Raw genomic sequence first — 23718 nt, forward strand, 5'->3', positions numbered from 1 at the left:
AGCACACAGAGCCTAGATGGGATGGAAAAAAGAGCCCCTGAGCCAGGGAACAGCAGTTTCCAAACCCAGCTCTGGCCCTGGGGTGCAGGGTGGCTTTAATTAGGGCTGTGTGTGTGTCCTTTTTCGGGGGCATCCAGCATGATGCAGTGAGAAAGCAGGAACAGCCTCTGGAACGCTGGAGCATTTTCTCTGCAAGGTTTCCAGTGCTGGGGAGGGGAAAGGAGAGTTTCACTGTGCCTTTAGAGAACGTTTCAGCTGAGACCCTGCATGTTCAGCCAGCGCCTCTCACTGCTGGGCCCATCTGTAGCCCCAGGGAGCTCAGGGGTCCATCCCTGCTTCCCCTGGCCCTGTACAGAGCAGGGAGCTCAGCCAAGGCAGCTCCACCTGCCCACAGAGGGAAGGAGTTTTGTTATTTCCATTCTTGCTCCGTTATTTTTCAGTTCTTTGTGCTACACTCACAGCACAAATACACCTGGGCTGCCTGTTTATGGCAGAGCTGATGGAGGCAGGAGCCAGCTGCAGATGTTTAGCTGATGGCTCAGTGATGAGCCAGCTCCAGGCTGGCACAGCTGCATCACCCCCTCATCCTGCACAGCATCCAGAGAGCTGCACACCAGCCTGGTGTGGAACCATCCTCTCTTCTCCAGAAATAAAACACCCCCCAAGCTGCTCAGGTGTTCTTCCCAGCAGCAGTCAAAGCAGAACACAGACTGCCAGCAATATAAAAAAAATAATAATAATCTCTTGAGGGATGGAAGATGAATTTTTGTATAGCATGAAAGAAAACTGCATTTAGTTTGTAACTGAACTCCAAACTGGAGGCCAGACAGGTGGAACTCAACAGAAGGAATGCTGGAGCAAAGAAGATAAACATTATTGGGAGGATAAAGTGAGTCACAAAAGGATGATATTTTATTTTAGGGTTTCAGGTTCATACTTCAGACAAGCCCAGGCTGTAGCAAGCCTGAGTGTCCCAGAGGTGGCACATCAGTGTCCCACAGCCACCCACAGCAGGGCAAAACTGAGGGTGTCTCCCAGCACAAAGTATGACTGAGCACTTTTACACATGCTTGTAACTTAAACCAGACTCATTAGAACAATCTGACATTTTAAAATGCAAAGTGTATCCATGAACTGCACAAACACCCATCTCTCTGTCTGGGAACACTGTGCCAGACACATGGTGCCTGATTTAAGGAGATTTTGTGCTTTCTCATTTCAGTAAACATCTGTTTGCTCCACATGACTCCACACAAGCACAATCCAGGATCTTGGGCACTTTCTCCATAGTTTATACTTAGCCCACTTCAGGTTTTAATAAACTTTTCTTGCTGGGGAGCAGTATAGGAAATCTAAAGACAGCAAAGGCACCCACATGCAGCATTTTGACTGCAAGTCTCGCTTTTTACATGACCAAAAATTACTTCAGGAGTTGCCAGTTACAAGAAGGCAGTAAAGGAACAGATTCTGCAAATTTCCAGCAAACACTGCCTGGCTTCCTGCACCTCTCCAAAGTGACCTGATGCTCTCACTTTGTTGAATGACCACAGATGAAGCAGCAGTGGAAATGCAGGTACACATAGAGCAGAGCCAGATTCAGCCCTGAACTGCCCCAAGGCAGCTCTCAGACTGCTTCTGAGCTGGGAAAAGGAGGTCCCAAGCACTGACCTTACCTGGTCTTGTGGTGGCAACACCTCTGCAGCTGATGTCTCAGGTGCCTCCAAGGGCATTGCAGGAAGAATTGTTGCTTACCCCAAGCTCTTAAACCTTCCCTGCACTAAAAACCCAGCTGGGGCTGCAGCACATTCTGAGTGGGGTAAAAAATCACTTTGATTAAAAAGCACCTGAGAGCTGCAGCCAGGGCTGGCTGGAGCAGCAGGAGCTTCCCAGGAAGGGCACCTGCTCTCCCTGCTCCAGCTGCTGCATGGCATCACAGGACCATGGGATCAATGAGGCTGGAAAAGACCTCCAAGATCATCGAGTCCAAGCCTTGGCTGAACAGCACCATGTCAGCTAAACCAACCGACATGGTCTGCCAGGGATGGAGACTCCAGCACTTCCCTGCACAGCCTCCAGGCCAGGCTCCCACAGCCAGCCCCAAAAGGGTTAGGAAACAGCATCTCTTCATAAAAAGGGAGCTTGGGGGAATTCTATTTAATGGATGAATTTGGCAATTTCAGCAGCAGCAGTGTTCTCTCTGCCACAGGCAGCCCTGTGCTGTGCTCAGGAGGGTGAGGCAGAGGGGACAGAGGGTCCCTGCCCCATCCCAGTGGGGCTTTTAAGGGCACTGTGGGCACTCACAGAGAACCACACCTTCAGCTCATCGTGTCCTGACTCCATTCCCCACGTGGCTGGATTTGTCAGCCCTCTCCATCATTTCACCTCATCAATCTGTGATGTTAAAGCCCATGGTTTATTTATTTCTTTACTTCACTAATAAAGCACATTATCTACAATGATTAATTTTGCAATAAAGAAACAACACTACTACAAATGGTGGTCTAAGACAACCTAAGGGACTCTACAAAGTTCACATCCTAAATCCATCTCTCTGTTAGCTGTGAAACATCATTCCTCAGAGTACTTGGCTTGTTAATGGAATTCTTCTACAACCAAGTCCATGGCTCTGTCCCCATGTGGGAAATACACCACTCCCAAGCTAAGGAATAATTAATTTACCAGTTTTGAGGGGGTTTGGTTCAAACCTCAAAAATGAGGATTTGTTATTTCACTTAACTGTGATACAACAGAATTATCTCAGACATCAGATATTCATTCTCTTAGAGTATTGGTGATGGATGAGAATACTAAATGGAAGGAGGAAGGATAATGAATACAGAGTGGTATGGGTCTGAAAAAGAGAACTAGTCCAATTAACAGAATAATGAATTTCAGCTTGGTCGATAAATGTAATCATTTGGGTAAGATATTCTTTGTCTTTCATAAACTATTTGAAATCATACAAACATGACATTTCAATTAGGGCAAAAAAGACATAATGATAGAGAGCCAAGTTGTCATAGATCAAACAGACAAAACCCCAGACTGATGGGTCCCACAGCAAAGAGGGGAAGACAGAGATGATCCATTCCCTGCAGTGCTCCACAGGGAAAAGCCCTTGGCCTTCTGCTCTCTGGTACTTTGCCAGCAGCCTAAAGGAGCTATAAAAACATCCCTGCTAAAGTGAGGGAGTGTCACAAGCTGGAGGGGCTGGCCATGAGCTCCCCCCAGCCAAAGCCCCAGGCAGGCCAGCAACTGAACCTTTGCTCAGGCTTAAAATGGAGTGACAGGTCTGGGCACCAGCAGCTCAGCCAGCTGGGCAGGGAACTGCCACAGCCAGGAAGGGATCTCAGCCCAGCAAGGGATGTCAGCCCAGGAAGGGATCTCAGCACAGGAAGGGATCTCAATCTCAGCCCAGCAAGGGATGTCAGCCCAGGAAGGGATCTCAATCTCAGCCCAGGAAGGGATCTCAATCTCAGCCCAGGAAGGGATCTCAATCTCAGCCCAGCAAGGGATGTCAGCCCAGGAAGGGATGTCAGCCCAGGAAGAGATGTCAGCCCAGGAAGGGATCTCAATCTCAGCCCAGGAAGGGAATCTCAGCCCAGCAAGGGATCTCAGCCCAGCTAGGGAATCTCAGCTGGACACTGCTGAGACTGGGGCCTGCTCAAGGCCAAAGGCACAGGTGGAGGCAGAGAACCCCCTCTGCCCCTGCTCCCCATGCCAGTGCACCAACACACTGCACACAGTGAGGAGGCTCAGAGGCTGCCTGGGTGCAGCACAGGGGCTCAGCTGGCACAGCAGATGCCAAGGCAGGCACCCAGGGAGACATCACAAGAGATGCTGGTAAGGGAGGGCTCCAGCCCAACAAGGCACCACAAGGAACCAGGGTCAAGGCTTAAACTAAGCAGGTTAAGACTACAATGGGATATTTTTACAGTGAGGGCAATTAGCTATTAGGAATTCTTATCAGAGGTTGTAATGGGTTCTCCACTACTCATTCATTAACTTTGATCATGAAGATAGGATCTCTGTCTAATCAGCCAGCTCTGGTTCCTACAGGAATTCAGGGCAGTCCTGCAGCCATGAAGACAGGAGTGATGTGGTCCACGAGGGTCCTTTCTGCAAGCATGCAAGCTCTGAGCATCACCTCCCAGCCCTCTGCTTGCCCTCTTTACCTGACAGCTGCTATTTCAATATCTGTACAATAACAGGTCTTTAGACAATGCAGACATAAATCTTGTGTGACCTCAGCCACTGCTTGGAGCACGTGCCCAGGCCATCAGGCCAAGGCTTGGGAGGGCTGAGGGAGCTGTGAGGAGCAGGATGGAGGAGCAGGAGGGCTGGGCTCCAGCATCCCTGCTGCAGAGCAGCGAGATGGAGCCGCTGTGCCCACCTGAGCAGGTCCAGGGAGCGGCTCTCCCTCCCTCCCACCAGCCAGGGCATCACTTGAACACGGACGGGAACGTGGGGCAGTCGGGCGATTTCATCTTCTTCATGAACTTCTTGAACTCTTTGTTCTTCTTGTCCCACTTGTAGATGGCTGTCAACAGGTACTGGGTCTTCACCTGGCGGCCCATGATGAGGAAGTAGTGGCTGAGGTTGTCCAGCTGGTGGCAGGGACAGTCTGCCCCGTTTTTTAGGAACAGCACCAGCTTCTTCAGGTTCTTCTTCCGGATGGGCCCCAGCTTCAGTGCCTTCCTCTTCCGTGGAATGATCATCTTGTCCCCATTCTCCTTCTTCACTTCCTTTATGGTCATCTTAAGAGCTGCAAAACAAGATGGGAGAGGGGAAAACCGAAACTCCTAAGCAGCCTTCACTGCTGCTGGCCCCTCTGCTCCGTGAGGCTGAGGGGGCAGCAGTGCAGTGGCCCCAGCACAGCAACAACGTCCCTGTCCCTCTGCAGACACACAGTGCCCTGCTCCACTCCTGCATTCCCCTTCTCCCTGCTCTGCTCCTGAATTCTCCTCCATGGCATCACCCTGGCCATGACTTGGCCCAGTATGACACCCACAGCCTTGCACCTGGTGGGGAGTGTCACAGGCACCTTTGATGAAAAATCCTTTCCTTAGGATCTTTTCTCCTGAGAAGCTGCAGCTTTTCCATGTTTTGCTGCTTTGGAATGTGATTTGGAGAACTTTTTACCCAGCATGTGAAATTGTTTTTACTTGATGACCAATGTCAGCCACCTGTGTCGAGGCTGTGAGCACTCACAAGATTTCATTTTCATTCCATTCTTGCCCTTCCTTGCTGGCCTTCTGATGAAATCCTTTCTTCTGCTCTTTAGTATAGTCTTAAGATATCATTTTCTTTTAATATAATATATATCATAGAATAATAAATCAGCCTTCTGAAACATGGAGTCAAGATTCTCATCTCTTCCCTTGTCAGGATTGCCTGCAAATTCCACAGGGGAGCTGCCCCATGCCCAGGAGAGCACCAAGGTAAAACACTGAAATCTTTGTTCCCCTTCCTGAAGCAAAGCACCCAGCACTTCCCATTTGAGAGGGGACTTGTTCAGCTGCCAAGCACAAATGTTAACTGAGTAAATTAGGTGACTTCCCTGCTCTAGAGGCATGGAGAGACTCTTGAAAGGATCATTTAAAAGGTCAATTTGGCTTCTCACATTTGTTTGCAGTCACACCGGCCCTCAGGTGCCTGTGAAACAAATTTTCAAGCCCTGAACGTCCCTGGATCAGAGCTGTGGAGATCCCAGCATGCAGTCATGTGCCTGCACCTTCCCTGGGAGGAGGGAAGTTGGTCTGACACAGCTGCCATTGAAAATACTCTCCCCTCTTTGGGTTCAGCATTTTCCTGAGTTAATCACAATACCCCCCACCCCAAAAAAAAAAGAAAAAAAAAAGGTTTTTTGCCATGACCATGAAGAGGAATTTTGCATACATGGGAAAAATGATGAAAATGTGTTGTACATTAAAACATCATTTCAGTGCCATTTGGCTCTGCCTCGTTTTTGGGGAAAAGCACATATGGACCAAAATTGCTAACATATTTTCATCATTTGGGAGTTTACTTCAGAGCTGCAGATAACCAGTGCTCAGAGAGGTGATTGGTTGGCTGCTGTCCCTTCTCATTAGAGTCTCAGGGCAGTTGCAGGCAGTCCACAAGAAGCTGTGGCTCTGGCAGGGAGATGGCTCCTCACAGCATCATTCCTTGAAGCCCCGCTCTGCTGGAACACTCAGCAGTGAACACGTGTTGCTTCCTGGACAGGAGCACTGCTCACTGCTCCAGACACAGATGGCAGCAGGACAGCACAATGACAATCCTGAGCAGGCAGCAGAGGCTCAGTGTCACCACCCTGACAACAGCAGCAATGGTGTTTGTCTGCCCCTGTGCCAGAAAGATCCCTTAGGTTTGCCAAGATCCTTGTCATGTTACACTGCTATTGTACAAGAAAGTCATCTAGGACTGGAAACCTAAGTGAAATCTTCATTCCATCTGTTTTCCAAATTCAGGAGCTAAAGGAACTCCAGTCTTAAGGAGCTAAAGATGCTGAACCAGATCAGTTTGCAACAGATCTGGAAAATGAAGTAAGGAGTTTTCAAGCAGCTCTAAGCTCCATGACATCAACTGGGCTGCAGTAGCAGCAACACCCCTCAATGTCAGCCTCACTTCCTTTACTCATGCTGACTGGAGCCCTTGCACTAAGCACAGAGGTGTCCAGGGCAGGAGGGATAAAACAGGGAGGGGTGTAAAACACCAGGGCAGGAGAGGTGTAAAACACCATTACAACAATAATAAATAAAACAATTACAGCACAATAAGAGATTTTTGCAAAATGGCTTTTTTGCTTTGCTGAGATCCCTGCAAAATTTGATCTTTTTTGCTAGAGGAAGAAAAGGATCTGCCACTAGTGGAGGAGCTGATCTAGTCCAAGTATCACACAGCATGGAAGACAAAGAAGCTCTGGTGATCCTGGGCTGTGGGAGCTCACAGCTGCTCCCTTCCCTGCACACAGCAGTTTGTGAGCCAGCAATGCAGGTTCATGGGAGCTGCCCAGGGGAACCATAAATCCAGATGTAAACCAAAACCTCATCCAAACCTTGCTCGTGCAGAGCAGCACACAGAGCCAAGATGGGATAAGGCCAAGGGGGATGAAGGAGGAGGCTGACCAGGGGTGCAGATAGTTTGTGTCAGGCTCTGTTCTTCCCAGCAGCAATGTCCTTGTAAGCAGCAAGAGCCTGCAGTGCTGCCCAGGTAAGCACATGGAGCACCAAGCTTGCCCTGCCTTTGGTGCTGCAGGCTGAGCAGTCACACAGGCACAGTGATCTCTGCTCAGCCCTCATTCCTCTCTCTGCCTCCCCAAATTTCCCTTGCTCACTTATTTGGGCCACATGCCCTAAGTTCCAGCTCACATTCCAGGTGAGATTCCCAGGTGTGAGAGCTGGGTTCCACAGTGGCAGCCCAGACACACAGCCTTGGCAAACACCAGAGAAGGGGTGCCTGAGGGTGCCCTCATTCCAGGGCTCACCCCACTCCAAGAGCTCAGCCCCATGCAGTGGGAGGCAGCCTCACACTTCTGGGCTTTCCTAGAACATTTAGTGGGGGGCCCTGGTGCTGCTGCAGCTCTCCTGGTGTCCCCCCTGCCCTTTTTGCCAGGCAAGAGGCTGGAGCAGGATGCTTTGAGTCTTGGCTCCAGGCCCCAGCTGAGCTGCCAAAGCAAACAGCTTCCTCACTGGGAGCCCTGGCCTTCCCACTGCCCCCATGCCACACCAAATGTGTCTCAGCAGCAAGTGGGAGAAGGGCCAGGATCACTCTGAGATCCCAGGACAGGCTTGCTCAGCCAGATTTCATCTTCAGCTGTGGCTGCCAGGCAGGAGCTGACCATAGGAGAGTTTTCCACTGCAGATGTGCCACCTTTCCAGGCCAGCAGCTGCACTGTGACCACAGGCTGCTGCAGCATCAGCTGTGGCACTGGCGGCAGCACCAGTAGCCCAAGAGGGCTGCAGGATCAACATCCCACCCACAAACCCTTCTTAGCATTTAGCTTCATGGGACACCCACAGTTCCAGCACAACCTTCTCCAAGGACAGCACTGTACCAGGGTAGTCACCAGCTGAGAGCAGAACCCCTGAGCCCTGTTCACAAACCACTACCATGCACCATTCCTGCTCCTCACCCCTCTTTTTCAGCACATAACTAGGATGCTGTCTCTGCTGGGGCCCCACTCCAGCACCTCATGTGCAGGAAAGGGAATGTGAGAGAAGGGAAAGCTCCACTGTTCCTTCAGCCTCGTTTTTCCTTCCTTTAGAAATCACTGAGAAGGAAGAAACCTGCCAGAAGACACATTAGGGCTGTAACAGGAGAAGGCTGCAGGCAAGGACCTGCCAGTCACAGAGCAAAAATAAACAGCATGTATTGATTGTTCTGCAGTCCCCAGTGCCACAGAGCCCGTTCAGCAGGATCCCCTCAGACCCCAGAGAAAGGGCAGAAACAATAAATAAAATCACTAAGAGAAACAGAGCGTGGAATGAACTCCTGGAGTAAGAAACAAGCGCTGGCTGCAGCCCAGGGCAGCTGGGGGAGGTGGCTGTGGGGGCTCTGGAGCCCCATCTCCTGCTTCCTCTTGCTTCCAGTGCTGCCTCAGCACACCAGCACCACTGAAATCTACCCTGCAGTCACCCCAGGAGCCTGAGCCAGCCCCTGTGCTGCTCTGTGCTCTGGCACCCCTCACTGACATCCACCCCAAAGCTGTTTTGTTCTCAGAGGAGCAGCCCAGCTGCCTCAAAGCAGCATCCCAGAGTCCACATTGATCCTTGCTCAAAGGTGAGCCCAGAATTCTGCTGCACCACGAGGCTGGCAGTCTCCTGGCATCCCTCTGACCCCCAGCACCTTGTCCATGATCCTCTCCTGCCTTGGCTTTGCAGTTTGTGTTCACAGCTCACTGCAGCTCTGTTCCTGCACTGCTGGGAAGAACAGAGCCTGACACAAACTATTTGCACCCCTGGTCAGCCTCCTCCTTCATCCCCCTTGGCCTTATCCCCTCTTGGCTCTGTACTCTAGGCTACAGAGTCTCTTCCTAACTGGCACAGCCACACATCTCTGGTGGGCAGAGTGCTCCTCATCTCTTTTCTGTACCAAGCTGCTGAGATGTAAGAGAAAATCTGCAGTAACAGCAGGAATCAGTGCAAGACGAACCAACAGCTGCCCCATGCAGCACATGTTAGTTTAAACATTTATTGTACATGTCTGGCTTTGATGAGGATCTGTAACCTGTCAGCTGCCAGTGTTTACCTTGGTGGACGTGCATGAGAAACCTCAGTCTGAAGGTTTGGGAGTTTCTAATAGTGCCAGATAAACAGCTTTCCTCAGAAATCACCCCATGACAGTAACCCCCAAGACTAAACAAAGAGCCAAGGGCCATACGCTGTGCTCTGGGAAAACTTCCTGAAGATGATGCCTCCTCCACCAGCCTCTCCCTCCCCTGAGACATCCTCCTCACCCCTGCATTGCCTTCCCTTCCCTCACAGGGCACAGGTAGGACCATCCTACCCCGTGTTCCTGCTCCCCAGCTGGCCACATCTGCCAGGAAATAATTCCATCCTTCGGACAGTGTCCCCACTGCCTTTCCCAGTAACAACTTAACACTGTGGGCAAGTCACTGACCCGAGCTGCTCTGCTGAGGCAGGGAATTCCTCTGGTTTGGCCTCTGCTCCCTGCTGTCCAACTGTCCCAGAGCACAGGAGGATATTTAGCAGCAGAAGCTGATGACAAGCATGCAGTTAAGTTTGTATTTCCCCTCCCAGCAGGAAGGACACCCCCCTGGCTCCCCTCTGGTGAGGGGACAGGTACTGCAGTGACCCCAGCACCACATCCCTGCTGCCACTGGCCAGTGCCCCTCTCTCCTCCTCTGGGACAAAGGTGTCCCAGGCCCTGGACTGGGGCAATGCCTCTGCACCACTGCAAGCCCAGGCAGGGAGCCCCTGGTCCCAGAGGCTGTTTCTCCCTCCCTGTAGGTGCAGTGAGGCCAGGGGCAGCTCTGATTCAGCTCCCATGGCCTGCCCAGAACTGAGCTCTGAGCACTCAGCACCTCCCACTCCCAGCCAGGCCAAGCACTGAATGTCTGCTTCCATTCCCCAGCCAAGCCAGAAGTATGCACATTCCTGGGGAACTATTACATGGGTGTTCCTGTTGGTGCTTTTCCCTGTTAGAAAAAGTCTGTGCTGAACTGAAGACTTCTGGCATACCAAATCTGCAGGACAGTTGAGAATTCATTTCCAGCAGAGAGGGTAGCACACCAGCATGCAGAGCAGGTTTGGGTTTGCATAAGCACGCTCTGGTACAGGGCACATTCAAGTGCTAATCCCCCAGGAATGCACACCTTGTTCAATATGCCTTTAATAATCTTCCAGGAAGGTTACATACACCAGCAAGGATGTCAAAAGCAGTTAATTCTGGGTTTGATCTGAGAAAGCTAATATATTTCCTCGTGATAATCTTTTTTTCTAAATGAAGTTCAGTTTACCACTGATTGTCTCACTCACTCACTCACTCACTCATTTAGGACAAAGCCTCGGAGCAGTTTTGCATTTTTTAACAACGTCCACCTCTGCATACCCACAGTGACATCTAGAGGCACACGTGCCTGGCCTTGGGGACACACTGCAGGACACACAGCACCAGGGTGGGCAGGGAAATGTGGCAGCTCCAGTCCAGCCACACAGGAGTCATGCTGTCCATGACCAGCTGGGAGTGCCTAGGGTGCTCCTTCTTACCAAACTCGCTGGCACACAGGTGCTCCACGATGGCCTCTGACTTCATCTCATTGTCACAAGGGGGACACACGGTCGTTCCTGGCAAGAGAAAAGAAGTGAAGACAATTGAGAGGTGGCGGGAAGCCAGCAGAAGCAGCACCACAGAGCCACACTGGCCATGCTGTCACACTGTCACCCTCGAGGGGGATCCATGCCCATGCACCCTCCCACGGGCTCCCAGCTCCCAGAAGCGTGGGCCAACACCCTGCTGGGTGTAAGGAGCCATGCACTGGCTTACAGGGCAGCCCTGGCCACAGGCAGCCTGTGCCAGCCCCACTCCAATGCTGTCAGTGGCCCCAAGGGCAGGCACAGGCAGCTGCTAAGAGCAGAAGGACAGCACTGGCAGAGAAAGGAGTTCTCAGGGCCAGGCACTCAGCTGAGGGGAGAGCTTGCCAAGGGGCATGGCCCATGGCCTGCTGACATTCCCTCCCCACTGCATGCCAAGGCAGGCACGCAGTGCCCCAACCCCAGCACAGCAGCAGGATGCTGCCCAGAGATGCCTCAAGTGTGCCAAGGTGGTGCCAGGCAAGGGGTTCAGGACTGGCACAGCCCAGTCCAGCGCTCCCCTCACTACTGGGGACCATGGCACAGACTGCCCAGGCAGACCCTCACTACCCTCCCTCCTGCCTGTCCCAGAGCAGCACTGGCTGGGGGTGGACCAGCACAGCTCTTGTGGATGCTGCCACCACCAAGAGCGATCATCCTCTCTTTTGTTTTGAGCCCAGGGCAGCCCCGTGGCTCCAGCAGAGCAGAGCCACCTCTGCTTGGCAGTTGCTGGCAGTGGTCAACAACTGCCCCCTGGGAAATGCCAGCCCAGGGGATTTCACTGGGATCTGTCCTGGGAGGAAATCTCACTTCACCCAAAGAATCAGAATCTGTTTCCAAGTCCTCATCTGCAGTTGGGGCAGACCACCCAGCAGCACAGACATAGATTTGAGCTACTGGCAGATTAATTTATTGAGCTGGGAGATGCTGCTTGTTCCTGGTCCAGCAGGACGGAGGGCTCTTCCCACACAAGGGAGTTATTCTCAGGGACAACACTGCAGCAAAACATCTGCCAGTAAACAGAGCACTCATGGCCTTCCAGCCCTCAGCCAGGCCAGCAAACCCACAGCATTGCTGGCCTGAAAAGCAGAGAGGTGTCTCAGAAAGAGGGGTGCAGAGCCAGGGAGGCACAGCCACGACCATGCTGTCGTGTCTCCTCAGCCTCAGATGCCCCACGGGGATTCAGGCCAGACTTTTGTTTTCTGTGGCTTGTTCTTTCCCTGTCGCCACCCCCAAATCTCTTCTGTGCCAAATGCTGATTCCTGGGGACGTGCACCATGGCTTTATTAATCACACATGCAGAGCAACTGCCTTCTGCTCACTCCTATGTGCAAGTCACGAGTCAGCCTTCACAGCACCAACATCCACACTCTCTGTACCCCTGAGAGCTGCCCATCCCCTGGGGAACCCCTTCTTCCAGAACCCTGACATGCAAGTGCCACTATCAGCATCTCAGAGTGACACAGGCAGGAGCCAGCCTTTGGAGATATGATGATGCCCACAGTCAGAATATTCCTTTCCAGGCTGCACATTGAGTGTGCTCATGACAAGGGAGAGAGGGTGCTCACAGGAAGGTGACACAGGCCCAGCCCTCCATCTGCTGCAGAGCCACCAGTTCATCACCGAGCTGGGGAACAAGCTGGGGACCCTGCCATGCCAAGCACTTCCATCTGCCTCAGCAGCCCAAGTGCACGTGAGGCTGGCAAAGCCTACACCAGCCTCAGACAAACATGAAAGCCACCACTGCATCCACTCTCTGAGCTTTCCAGGCAACCAATTAAAATAGAAAAAAAAAAAAAGCAAACAAAAATGGAAAATAAGACTCATTGTTCCCTGGTGCAAATACAGGCTTTGTTCTAGCTCTGCTCCAGCAGCCCCTGAACAGGCTGTAACACACCCAGGGTGGCAGAGACCCCTGCCCTGCTGCACCAGGAGCCACCAGCCATCCTGTGGGCTGGACCAGGGACCCCTGGACAGCCCCTTCCACAGGCAGCAGCTTCACTTATGCACAATCCCCCTGCCCCAATCAACAACCTTGATCAGGTTGCTCAGAGTCCTTGACCATGAATGTTTCCAAGGATGGGGCACACACCCTGTTTCTAGATAGTCTTTGCCAGCATTTTACAACCCTCATTGCAAAAAACTTCCTCCTTACATCCAATCTAAATCAACCCATCCTCCACTCCTGCCTCCTGCAGCCCTTTCACAGCACAACAGGACTACTGGCAACGGGAAGAAAAATTGTCCTCTGCTCTGGATCACCACATCACACCAGAGTCAGGAACACAAATGCTGGGGCCCAGCCAGCTCCTGCCCAGCTCTGTGCTTCAGGAAAGCTGCTGTTCTGTGGAGCCACAGCCACCCCAGAGCTGCAAGCCCTCCCATCCCTCCTGAGGCACTGGAGCAGACATCCCCAGCCCACCCTCAGGGCCCACTGCAGCTTGGCTGGGGCCCATCTGCAAACTCCAAGCACAATCTCAGCTGCCTCCAGCTCACTTGTTCCCTGCTGACCATTTTCCAATGCCTGGCTGCAGAGCCAGCTTACTCCAGGGGCAAGAGAAGGAATGTGTAATGCTGTATTAATCTGCAACTCCCCTGATGCATCCTGTGGGCCTGCAGGCTTTACTGCCTGTGCTTAAGGAGAAAGGAATTCAGCAGGTCAGCTCTTTGAGAGGCAGAAACAAATTCCAATTTCAAGGTGTTAATGGGGGAAAATACTGAAAGGGTTTGTTCTTATTAGTACCAAGAGAAAAGGGGGGACACTGCTTGGTTCTGACTCTCTTTGAATCAACAGGAAACACCCCTGTGCCCAAGGGCAAAGGGACTCCAGGAGTTGGTGCTGACAGAAAACACAGACAAACCATGGACAGGGTGCACACAGCAGAACCCAGGCAGACAAGTACCCAGCAGCACAGGGACAAGGACTGAGCTGCAGGTCACCCAGGATGACATGACATCTGCAGGAGGTGGCAGGACCAGAGCTGCAGGTCACCCAGGATGTCACTTGACATCTGCAGGAGGTGGCAGTACCAGAGCTGAAGCAATGGGTGCCTTATGGGCCACTAAGAGAGCCTCTGTGGCATGCAGGACATCCAGCAGTGCTGGCTCACATCACACCAGTGGTTGCAATTCACTTGGAGTTTGCTTTTTTTTTTTCCACTCCAAACTGTTTGAGGCACCACAAGAAAGCAGCAGTGTCCCACCCCACTGCTGCCTTCAAGACAGGTCCAAAAGGTGAAGACAGAAGTCATTAAACTACTCAGTGGAAAACCTGGCAGATGCTGCTCCTTTAGGAGACTGTTCCCAAGCCTTGGCTCATTAATGTCTGTAAAATGAATGACCTGCACACAGCTCAGACTCTCTTTCAGACCCAGGAAGGGGCTGCTCACACCCAGCTGTCCCAGGAGCATGCTTGGCTGCAAGTCCCTGGGGAAATAAAAGCAACCTTTGTACCTGCAACACGGAACACGGCTGTGGTCGTGACCAAGGGTCCAGGTTCACATAAGAAATATTAATTTAGAGCATTCCTGGAAAACAAGGAGGTTTCTCCAGCAGGAAGGGCAAGCCATGACAAGGAAGCCAGTATGGCTGTGCTGCCATCACTGTGGGGAGAGGCTGGTCCCTGGCAAGGAGCTCAGGCCCCCAGCTCCCCCCTGGCGCTGGAACAAACTTCACATTGCACCTGCCTCTGGATGTCACTGAGACACGACAGGGGCTCCTGCACACAGCTCCTCTGGGTGTCCCCTGTGCCTGCCAGGCCACAGTCCCCGGGCCACTGCTCTGCACTGCCCTCCACAGCTGCTGGACACCCCTGAGGGTGTCACCCCTCTGCTGCAGGATGCACTCCTCTCCTGTCCTCTACCAGCGGGGCTCTCTGAAGTCGAGTCCTTCCAAGAGGGGCAGATGACACTGCACAGCCCCCGTCGGCTGGGTTACTTCTCCCAGTCGAGCACCACGCACAGCTTTTATCTGTACAGGTGACTGCAAAGGGCAGGCGAGCTCTGACACAACACAGAAGCCACGGAAAGCACTGAGCCCCCCCTCCCTGCTTGTGCTGAGCTCCTCCCGAGCACCGGCACTGTGCCCCCGTGGGAGCAGGAGTGACAATTCCCTTCAATTCCCTTAAGCACTGCACTCTCTTAGAGCCCTCTGCCATCTCCCTCGACAAACATTCCTCCTGTCAGCCTTTCACAGCGCTCCAATAGCAAACACCCAAGTGACACCAGGATATTTATTTATTTTCAAGTTTCCAGCAACAAGCCAGACTCACTGCAACTTGAACAAGCCAGTCTGGCACCACAGAAACGTGCTGCACGCAACGGAAACAAACACGAACCACGCTCACTTTCCCCAGTCGTTTCTGGGCAGGTTCCTTGCTCCCTCTCCAGCCCACAGCCCACCCGAGGGCAGGGCTGGATCTCCATGCATGCCCAGCCTCTTGCCCTAGGACTGCAGTGGACACGGGGACAGCCAGGGCTGCTGTCACTGTTGGCTCCAGTCAGCCAACACTTTCTGCTGTGGACACCACACATCCTCCTGCTGGCCAGAGCAGCCCTGCAGGAGCCTGGCTCGGGAGCAGAACCAGGACCGTGCAGTATCTGAGGATGGAGGGTCACACCTTGGTCCATCAGGGCTGGAGCCCAGCCCCAGTGCCTGTGCAGGCATCAGAACAGGCACAACCCCACCATGTTCCAAAGAGCCTCTCCCAAGGCTCTGGGATAGGGATGAGGAGCTGGCAGGGCATCCCACCTCCTTTGGGACAGGAGGGCACAGAGAGTGCTCAGAGGCTAGAGGAGGGCTGCTGGCAAGAAGAAGAGTTCAGGTGAGCCTCCTCCTGCCACAAGAACCCCTTCAGGCCCGTGGGGGCCCTCCTGGGCTAACACCTGCCCTGCCAGCTCAGAGAGGAGCGCCAGGAGCAAGGCTGCAGCACGAGCCATGCCTTACCTTTGGGCCTGGAGACCTCGGTGGCATTGGGAGCTGTCATAGCAATGCAGACGTCATCCTGGGGAAACTGGTCACACTTGAGCATCTCTGGCCAGAAGAAGCCAAAGAACTGCATGACAGGCTCACAGGAGTCACGCACGGCCTCGCAGAGCCAGCGGCAGGGGTAGACCGGCCGGTCCAGGCAGACGGGGGCAAAGAGGGAGCAGAGGAAGACCTGGGTACCCATATGGCAATTCTTGTTGAGCAGCGGCACCCAGCTGCTCGCCTGGTGCTTCACCTCGGCCATGGTCTCGTGGTCCAGCAGGTTGGGCAGCACCATCTTGTCGTAGCCCACGCTGTGGCACAGCCGCAGGTCGGCGGGGATGGCCACGCACTGGTGGGGTTTGGCGTAGAAGCGCCCGCCAGGGTAAGGGCCCAGGTCTGACTGGTAGCTGACATAGTCGTACTCGCTGGCCACGCCGCAGGCCAGCAGCCCGGCGGCCACCGACAGCACCGCACGCAGGGCGGCCCCACCGGGCCCCCTCACGCTGCCCATCGCCGCCACCCGCCGACGGTGGCCACCGACAGCACCGCACGCCGCTCCCCGCCGGGCGCCCAGCTGCCGGCGGCCGCCCCCGGGGACTCTCCTCGCGGCCCCTCCGCCGCCCCGAGCTCGCTGCCCGCCGAGCCCCGCCGAGCCCCTCACAGCCCCGCCGCCCTCCCGCCACCCCGGCCCCGGCCCCGCTCTGGCCGCGCTCCGGCCGCGCCGCGGGTTTGTGAGCCCGCGGCAGCCAATCAGCGCCGCGCCGCCCGCCGCGCGCTGGCCCGCCGCTGTCAATCAGCGACCGCAGGAGCCAATCCCGCCCCGCCCCGCCCCGCCCCGCCCTGCCCAGCGCGGCCCCGACGGCCCCACAGCTCGGCTCGGCTCGGCTCGGCTCGGCCCGGCCCGGCTCGGCTCGGCTCGGCTCGGCTCCACGGCTCGGCTCTGCCCGGCTCTGCTCAGCTCGGTCCGGTCCGGCCCGGCGTCACCTGTAGTGGCTGAGGGCCCGTCCCACCCGGCTCGGCCCGGCCCGGCCCGGCCCGGCCCGGCCCAGCGAAGTGCAGCCGGGGCAGCTCGGGTGTACCCAGAGCCCCCGGGCCGGAGTTCGCCCTTAGCTCCGCTCGGCTGCAGCCCCGGTGCGCGGCCCGAAGCCCCCGGAGCCCTTCCCGGTCTCTGAAGCCGGGGCGGCTCTGGGAGGTGCCGGCGCTCCTGAGCGGCTGTTCCGAGGTTGCAGATATTTCTGTGAACCTGTACTGGACCGTGCAGAACAAATCCCAACAGAAACTATGACATTCAAAGAAGAAAAAAACCAAAAAATCACCAACACCAAACAAAACAAAAATCAGGAGAGAGCAAGGGGCCCTGTTGTGTAAAGGGTGCCCTGTTCCAGATGTGCTGGAGGAGCAGGAGCTGCATTCCCCATTCCTCCACCCTTACCTTGCTGTGCTCCTCGGGGCTTGCAAGGACTCGCTGCCCTCCACAGCCGGGAGGAGGAGGATGGAGGCCGTGGGGCTGCCCAGATGCCAGGAGGGTGTCCGGGGGTGCATTCCAGGCAGGAGAAGCTGTCTCATCCTTGTGCACCACATCTGGCCATCGAGCAGCTCTGCCCCTGCGTGCCTACAGGGCTCTGAGCTCTCTCCTCTGGGATCCTCCAAAGCTGCCCTTCCTGCTGCTGCCTTCGGCTCGAGCAACTTGTACCACTTAAAACAGGAACTACACCTCATTGAGAGGTAAATGGAAGAGGCTCTGCAGCCTTGAAGGCTGAAAGAGCCACTTTCACCTGAGGGCCAGCAGAACAGAGCAGCCAGTTAGCAGCACTAATGAAGTGAAGAATTTAGCGGTAAACGAGGGACCCGGAGCAAAAGAGGCATTTGGATGGAGCAGGCTCTCTCCTGCTACTCGGGCTCAGGAAATGATGGCAAAGCACTGATCACTGCTTGTACCAAGAAACAGCTGCAAAATGGACTTTTCATTCCTTGAGAAATCCTGACAGAATCTGCTTTTACCAAAAGTAGTTTAGAAACTCTGAAACATCTCGTTTTGAGAATTTAGAAAACAGTGCTGCGTCCCAGGAAACAAGTGTAATTCAGGCATCCTGATTTGCACCCAGGTGTTAGATCCATGGGCACAAGTCTCTGGTTGGGGAACCAAACTGTGCCAGTGCCTCTTCATTTTCCATGGCAAGATCATAGGAAAGTCTCATGGCCTCTCTGTTTGCAGAGCAGCAATTGGGTGTGTTTGACTTTGGCAGTGCTGTGATCCTTCTGTTCCAGGATGGATGCAATGGGAAAGTCACAGGCAGGCAAGGTGAGCTCTTGGGAAACTCTTGTTCAAAAGTTGGAGAGCTCTCCAAAGGCACCAGCAGTAACACTGCAACAACTAAAAATTAGAGTCAGGGTTCCAGTTATTGCAGGTCAGCAATTAGCACATGGCACCAGGTAAATGTGATGTCAGGCTCACCCCAGGGATGTGTATCCTGGAGCATCCCACACTGATTAGTGGCTTTCACTGCACAGTAGCTGCTGAGCCTGCCACAGTTCACAGCTCTTGATCCAAGCAGGGAAGCTCACAGTTCAGCACGCCTTGGCTGCTAAATCTGACCACATGCATGGTCTGGACAGTTCCTGAACTTGGCTCAGGGAAGGTCTTTGCTGGCTGCCTCCTCTCTTCTGTGGCTGACATCCACATTCATGACATCAACGCCTGAATGGGAAATCAAGAGTAAATTTTAAACTGAAATACAATTGAGCAGCAAATACAATTGCTGGCAAACCATTTTTTATTTTAAAAATATAAGAATCAGGGAGAAGGAGGAAAAAAACTAAACCAAATGAAAATGCCAACTCTAGTCTAGGCCACTAAATTGCTTAATACATGATATTAGACCCCTGAGAAAGCAGCTGCCCAAGAAGGGCTGCTCTTCCAACAGACCTCTTCCAGACTGCACATGAACTTTTCTGAGTGAAGCCTGTGCAGCCATTTCCCTTCATAATTATGTAGCCCACTGCTTCTTAAATCTCTGCCTTGTCTCTAATGTCATAGCCATTTATTGCTGCCTTTCCCACAGGGGCTAACATTTTCTTCTTGAATAACGAGACGCTTTGCACCGCACACCATTCTGGCTGTCCCAAGACCTCTCCTGCCCTGTGAAAAGCCCAGCCCAATTAACCGTGCCTATTTCTGGCTCCATTGTTCATCCCAGCAGCCTGTGCAGGACCAGGCACTCTGCCCTCATCTGCAGCTCAGCATCCCACTCTGCTCCGTGTCCACTGCCCTGTGTGCTCAGGGGTGACAGGGCAGGTGGCAGGGGACACGTCCCCGTGCTGCTGGCAGTGGTGTTGTCCCACCTGTCCCCTCCTCCCTGCCCACACTGGGCACACTCTGCCCTGGCCACCTGGTGCTGGAATGCGCCTTTCCCTGCATGCTGCCCTGGGGAAACAGGCAGGCATGGATGGGATAATAGAATATATTAGCCCTGAGTCCATTCAGGCCCTGGCTCTTTATGAACAAAGCCTGCTAACTGAGCTGATTTTTGCCAAATGACTGGCTTTCGTGCATGAGCAGCAAAGTGGAGCCCCCAAAGACTCCCATGCAAGGAGCGCTGTTGCCCAGGGCTCATTGTTTTACGCCTGCACTTGAGGGCATGGAGGAGTCACGGCCTTGCCTGCCCTGGCATTTCTTCTCCAGTTTCCCACCACCATTGCATTAGGCCCATCTCAGCCCCAACAGAGGCAGCAGGGATGGGGGAGATGAGACAAACTCAGGGACAGGGACAGGGATCCCTGCAGTCCCTGTCCCAGGGCTCACATTGTCAGATGGGATGCACCAGCAGAGGCAGCCCACCTACCATGTCCCTACATGGAGAGCCCACCATGCCACCCCTGCAGCAGGACAGCTCCTGGACACCCCCAGGGAATATTTGCTTTAGGTTAGACCCCCCTCAGCCCACCATGACCTGCCAGGGTCAGTCCCTGAGGAGGATGTTGGTTTTGCCACTTTGTTTTCCAGTTTTCTCAGCAGATTGCTCCAAGACTCCAATAACACTGATGCAGCCAGGAACACTCCCTCACCCCATGATAAGGGCAACCCCCATGATAACCTCCTGCACAAGGAGGTTTTGCAGCTGTGGGGACCCAGTCCAATGCCTCAGCCAGGTGCCCAGTGCCCCTGGGGCTGCAGGAGACACCTTCACCAAAAGCTGGCCAGCAGCAGAGCCAGGATCAAGGCATGCAACAATTCCAGCTGATGTCTCCTTTTTTGTGTTAAATTAGCACCAATAAATGCTATAACTACACACGACCAACAACAGATTTACTAGCTGACATATAAAGGACTGCAAGAGCAAATGCCTTCAGCACTGGTGAAACTCTTGACCGTCTGCCCCGAGTCCCAGGAGGGAACTGATGGCAAATGTTTACAGGGGCTTATAAATATTTATCCTGTAATAACTTGCTGCATTACAGCACATTCTTCTCCACAAGGCTCAGCTTTGCCCTGGACCAGGTGCAGGCTGCTGAGAGGGTCTGTGGCACATATAAAGTTTGCCTGAATAACATACAGCAAGTGCTGGTGTTCAATAAAACAGCAGCAGCCAAGCTGCACGCGTGAAAGGCACCGCAAGTCATTCCTCACCCAACAAAAGAAAAATGTGGCTGGGGAGCACAGGTGTGCAGGCTCGTTGGTGTGGGTGCAAGCCCCTTCTGGCTTGCCAGAGTAACCTGGGGAAGTGCTGCAAGTCACTGGGGAGGTACAAATCACACTGCTGGGCTGGCCTGAGGGAAGTTTTGGCCCAAGAGTGGCCCCGTGCTGCCTGAGAACATGGGGACCCTCAGCTGCTTTTGTGAGGACCCCAAAGGAAGGGAACAGGAGCCCACCATGAGGAAACATCTCCCCATGCTTCTTGCTCTTCAGCAATCCTATCTGCTCGCTTCCCTCTAAAATTTTTGAGCCATTTATTTATTTATCCATCTGTCCACTGTATTCATTTATCCTTCTCATGCTAAATGATTTGCAAGAGCGTAAGATACCTGTGGTTTGGAAACCATGTGATAGTCTCCAAGATGGACCAGAGATGGAGTTCAGAATTACTTTCTAACAGGAGTAAATAAGCAGATTGGAAAGGCTCCATTGTGTACATTCTAGGTTGCTATTTTCTTAACCCTGTCTCATTAAGATGGATGGAGTTTCTGCTTATTAGTAATTTGGCAAGTTCCTCTTTGTGTACACTCTGCACTTCTCCCTAATGACGCTGTGCTTCAGTGATTAACAAAAGGGACTTCCAGCACAGTCAGTGAAAACACAGCCACGCACTTGGGGCACTGGGACAGAAACCCAGCGTTCTGGAGATGCCCTCTGTGGAAGACTGCAGGGAACACAGCAAAGGAGAAGTCGCTGGTCATAAAACCTTTCATGTCACTCAAATAATTTTTGACCTGAGGACATTGGTTCTTTTATTTACATGCATAACTGCAGAGCTGACAGAGGCTGCCATAAAGTGATTCAGAGCCCTTCCTCTGCTGTTCTTAAGACACATCTGATGGGAATGAAGCCGCCACTGCTACTGCCTGGATTTACAGCTGGCCATTAAAGTATGTTTACAAGTCTTTAGTACAGTGTACACATCTGGTAAATCATTGACTGAGCCAAAAGCTCCTCCTGCCATGCTCCCTCTCTCAGCTTTTCCTACTGCTCTGGTAGCCAGCCTGGAGCCTGTGTCCAGTGGTGGTGTGGCTGTGGTACCCAAGCAGGCAGACACACCTATCTGCACCTGTACCAAGGTGCTGTTGGACACACACTCCACAAGAAGCCCCACGCAGATCCTCAGCATGAAGGTCAGCTATCTGACCTTACCTTTGTGCAGTGAGAGCTATTCTTGCTGGTATTCTTGCTAGCAGGGATTCAGATCCCCTAGTGCTCTTGCTCACATTGCTCTTGAGCCTGGCCAGACCAATCACCTGCACAGGGCAGAGTCGCAGGTGGGTGCACAGTGAGCAAGAGAGGCAGGGACAGAGGAGTGTTCCTTCCTGGGACACTCAGGAGAAAAGAGAAGGAAGTCAGGGGCCTTTGCCAACCTGTCAGCTGCCCTCAGTGGGCCAGCTGCCTGGCATGGGCCATGCCCAGCTCCTCAGCACTGACCAGAGGCCTGGCTGCCTGCAGGCTGGCTCCCCCCAGCACCAGGGGGAAAGCCAGGGCTGGCAGGGCTTGGGTTTGCTGCACAGGTACAGTGAAAGAAAAGCAGAATGGAAACAGGGCACAGCTCCAAATACACAAAAAACAAAGACCCTTTTCCCTGGCACCAGGAAGCATTGAACACAGCCCACACAATGGACTGCACTGGAGCCTTCCCTGCAGCAGGAATCCCAGAATCAGATGATGAGGTTGGAAGAGACCTCTGAGATCATCCAGTCCAACCTGTGCCCTCACACCTCACCCAGACTCTAGCACCAAGGGCCATGTCCAGGCTTTTTTAAATACACCCAGAGATGGTGATTGCACCACCTCCCTGGGAAGAGCATTCCAGTGCTTTATTATTCTTTTGGTGACAAACTTATTCCTAATATCCAACCTATACCTTCCCTGATGTAGCTTGAGGCTGTGTCCTCTGGTTCTGTCAGTGTTGCCCAGTGGATATTAAGAAGAAAATTTTCACCGAAAGAATAATAAAGCACTGGAATGCTCTTCCCAGGGAGGTGGTGGAATCACCATCTCTGGGTGTATTTAAAAAAAGCCTGGACATGGCACTGGGTGCTAGAGTCTGGGTGAGGTGTGAGGGCACAGGTTGGACTGGATGATCTCAGAGGTCTCTGCCAACCTCATCATCCTGGGATTCTGGGATTCTGGGATTCTGGGATTCTGGATTCTGGGATTCTGGGATTCTGGGATTCTGTGACACCTTCCCTGCCATAGCTTGAGGCTGTGCCCTCTGGTTCTGTCAGAGACCAACCCCACCTGTCTGCAACCTCCCTTCAGGAAATTGCAGAGAGCAATAAGGTCACCTCTAAGCCTCCTCTTCTCCAGGCTAAACAGCCTCAGCTCCCAGGAACAAATGCTGGGTTTGGTGTTCTGCCAAGCATGGCAGTGGCTGGGGTGAGGAGCAGCAGGAGCCCCCAGCATGGCTCTTTGTGCCATGCACAATAAACATCTGGGCAGCTGTGCAGTCATCTGTGGCCAGACCCTTGCTCTTGTGGCCACAGAGCTGGGCAAAGGCCAAAGGGTAAAGGGCAAACCATGGGAGCAGAAACAAAGCTGGGTCAGCTCATTCATGCAAACCTTTTCAGGAGCTTTTGGTGGCAGGATGGCCAGCCCTAGGAGGGCAGGACTGGCTGGCTGTGTGTGAATTGCTGTCTGCACACACAGGCTGCCAGGTCCCTGTGTCAGGTGCAGCACCTGACAGTGCCTGAAAAGGTGCAGGATCCTGGAGGCTTAATTAGAAGGGACCCACAAGGGTCATCAAAGTCCAACTCCTGGCTCTGCTCATGTGCCTGAGGACCCCACCCTGTGGCTGAGAGTGTTGTCCAAACACTTGAGCTCTGGCAGGCTTGGGACCACTGCTCTGGGGAGCCTGTTCAGGTGCCTGACCAACCTCTGGGGGAAGAACTTGCCCCACTTCTCATTGTCACCCCTCACCACCAGGTACAGCATCCACCTGTGCTCAAATTCTACTGTAGTATCCTCAAAGTTAAGGTCTCATTTAAATGCTTTTCTAAAAAAAAATTGTTAAGAGAAATGTCTGCAAAGCAAGGCAAGTCCTGCTCTCCCTCCTCTTTTTAACAGTGAGAAAATGGGGTGGCTTTTCCCCAAGACAGTTTTGCCTTGGGATGGAAAGAGAGAGGAGCCTGGGCACTCTCCTTCCATGGCCACATCCAGCTGCCAGTGCTGGCTCCTGAGGTAGACTTTGACTGAAGGCTGATTCCCTGGGGCACAAGATGCTGCCTCTCAGTT

General features: G+C 53.4%; 1 protein-coding gene across 1 annotated transcript; it reads right to left on the bottom strand.

Moving 5' to 3' along the window:
- Positions 1-2394: 2394 nt before the first annotated feature.
- Positions 2395-16372, bottom strand: SFRP1 (secreted frizzled related protein 1). Its single transcript, XM_036396870.1, has 3 exons — positions 15759-16372; positions 10731-10808; positions 2395-4765 (listed from the first exon to the last, which is right to left on the bottom strand). Exons 1-3 carry the CDS (start codon positions 16291-16293, stop codon positions 4443-4445), a joined length of 936 nt encoding a protein of 311 aa, XP_036252763.1. The 5' UTR covers positions 16294-16372; the 3' UTR covers positions 2395-4442.
- Between the last annotated feature and the right edge of the window lie 7346 nt (positions 16373-23718).

The sequence above is a fragment of the Molothrus ater genome, chromosome 28 (genome assembly GCF_012460135.2).
Source record: "Molothrus ater isolate BHLD 08-10-18 breed brown headed cowbird chromosome 28, BPBGC_Mater_1.1, whole genome shotgun sequence".
NCBI lineage: Eukaryota > Metazoa > Chordata > Aves > Passeriformes > Icteridae > Molothrus > Molothrus ater.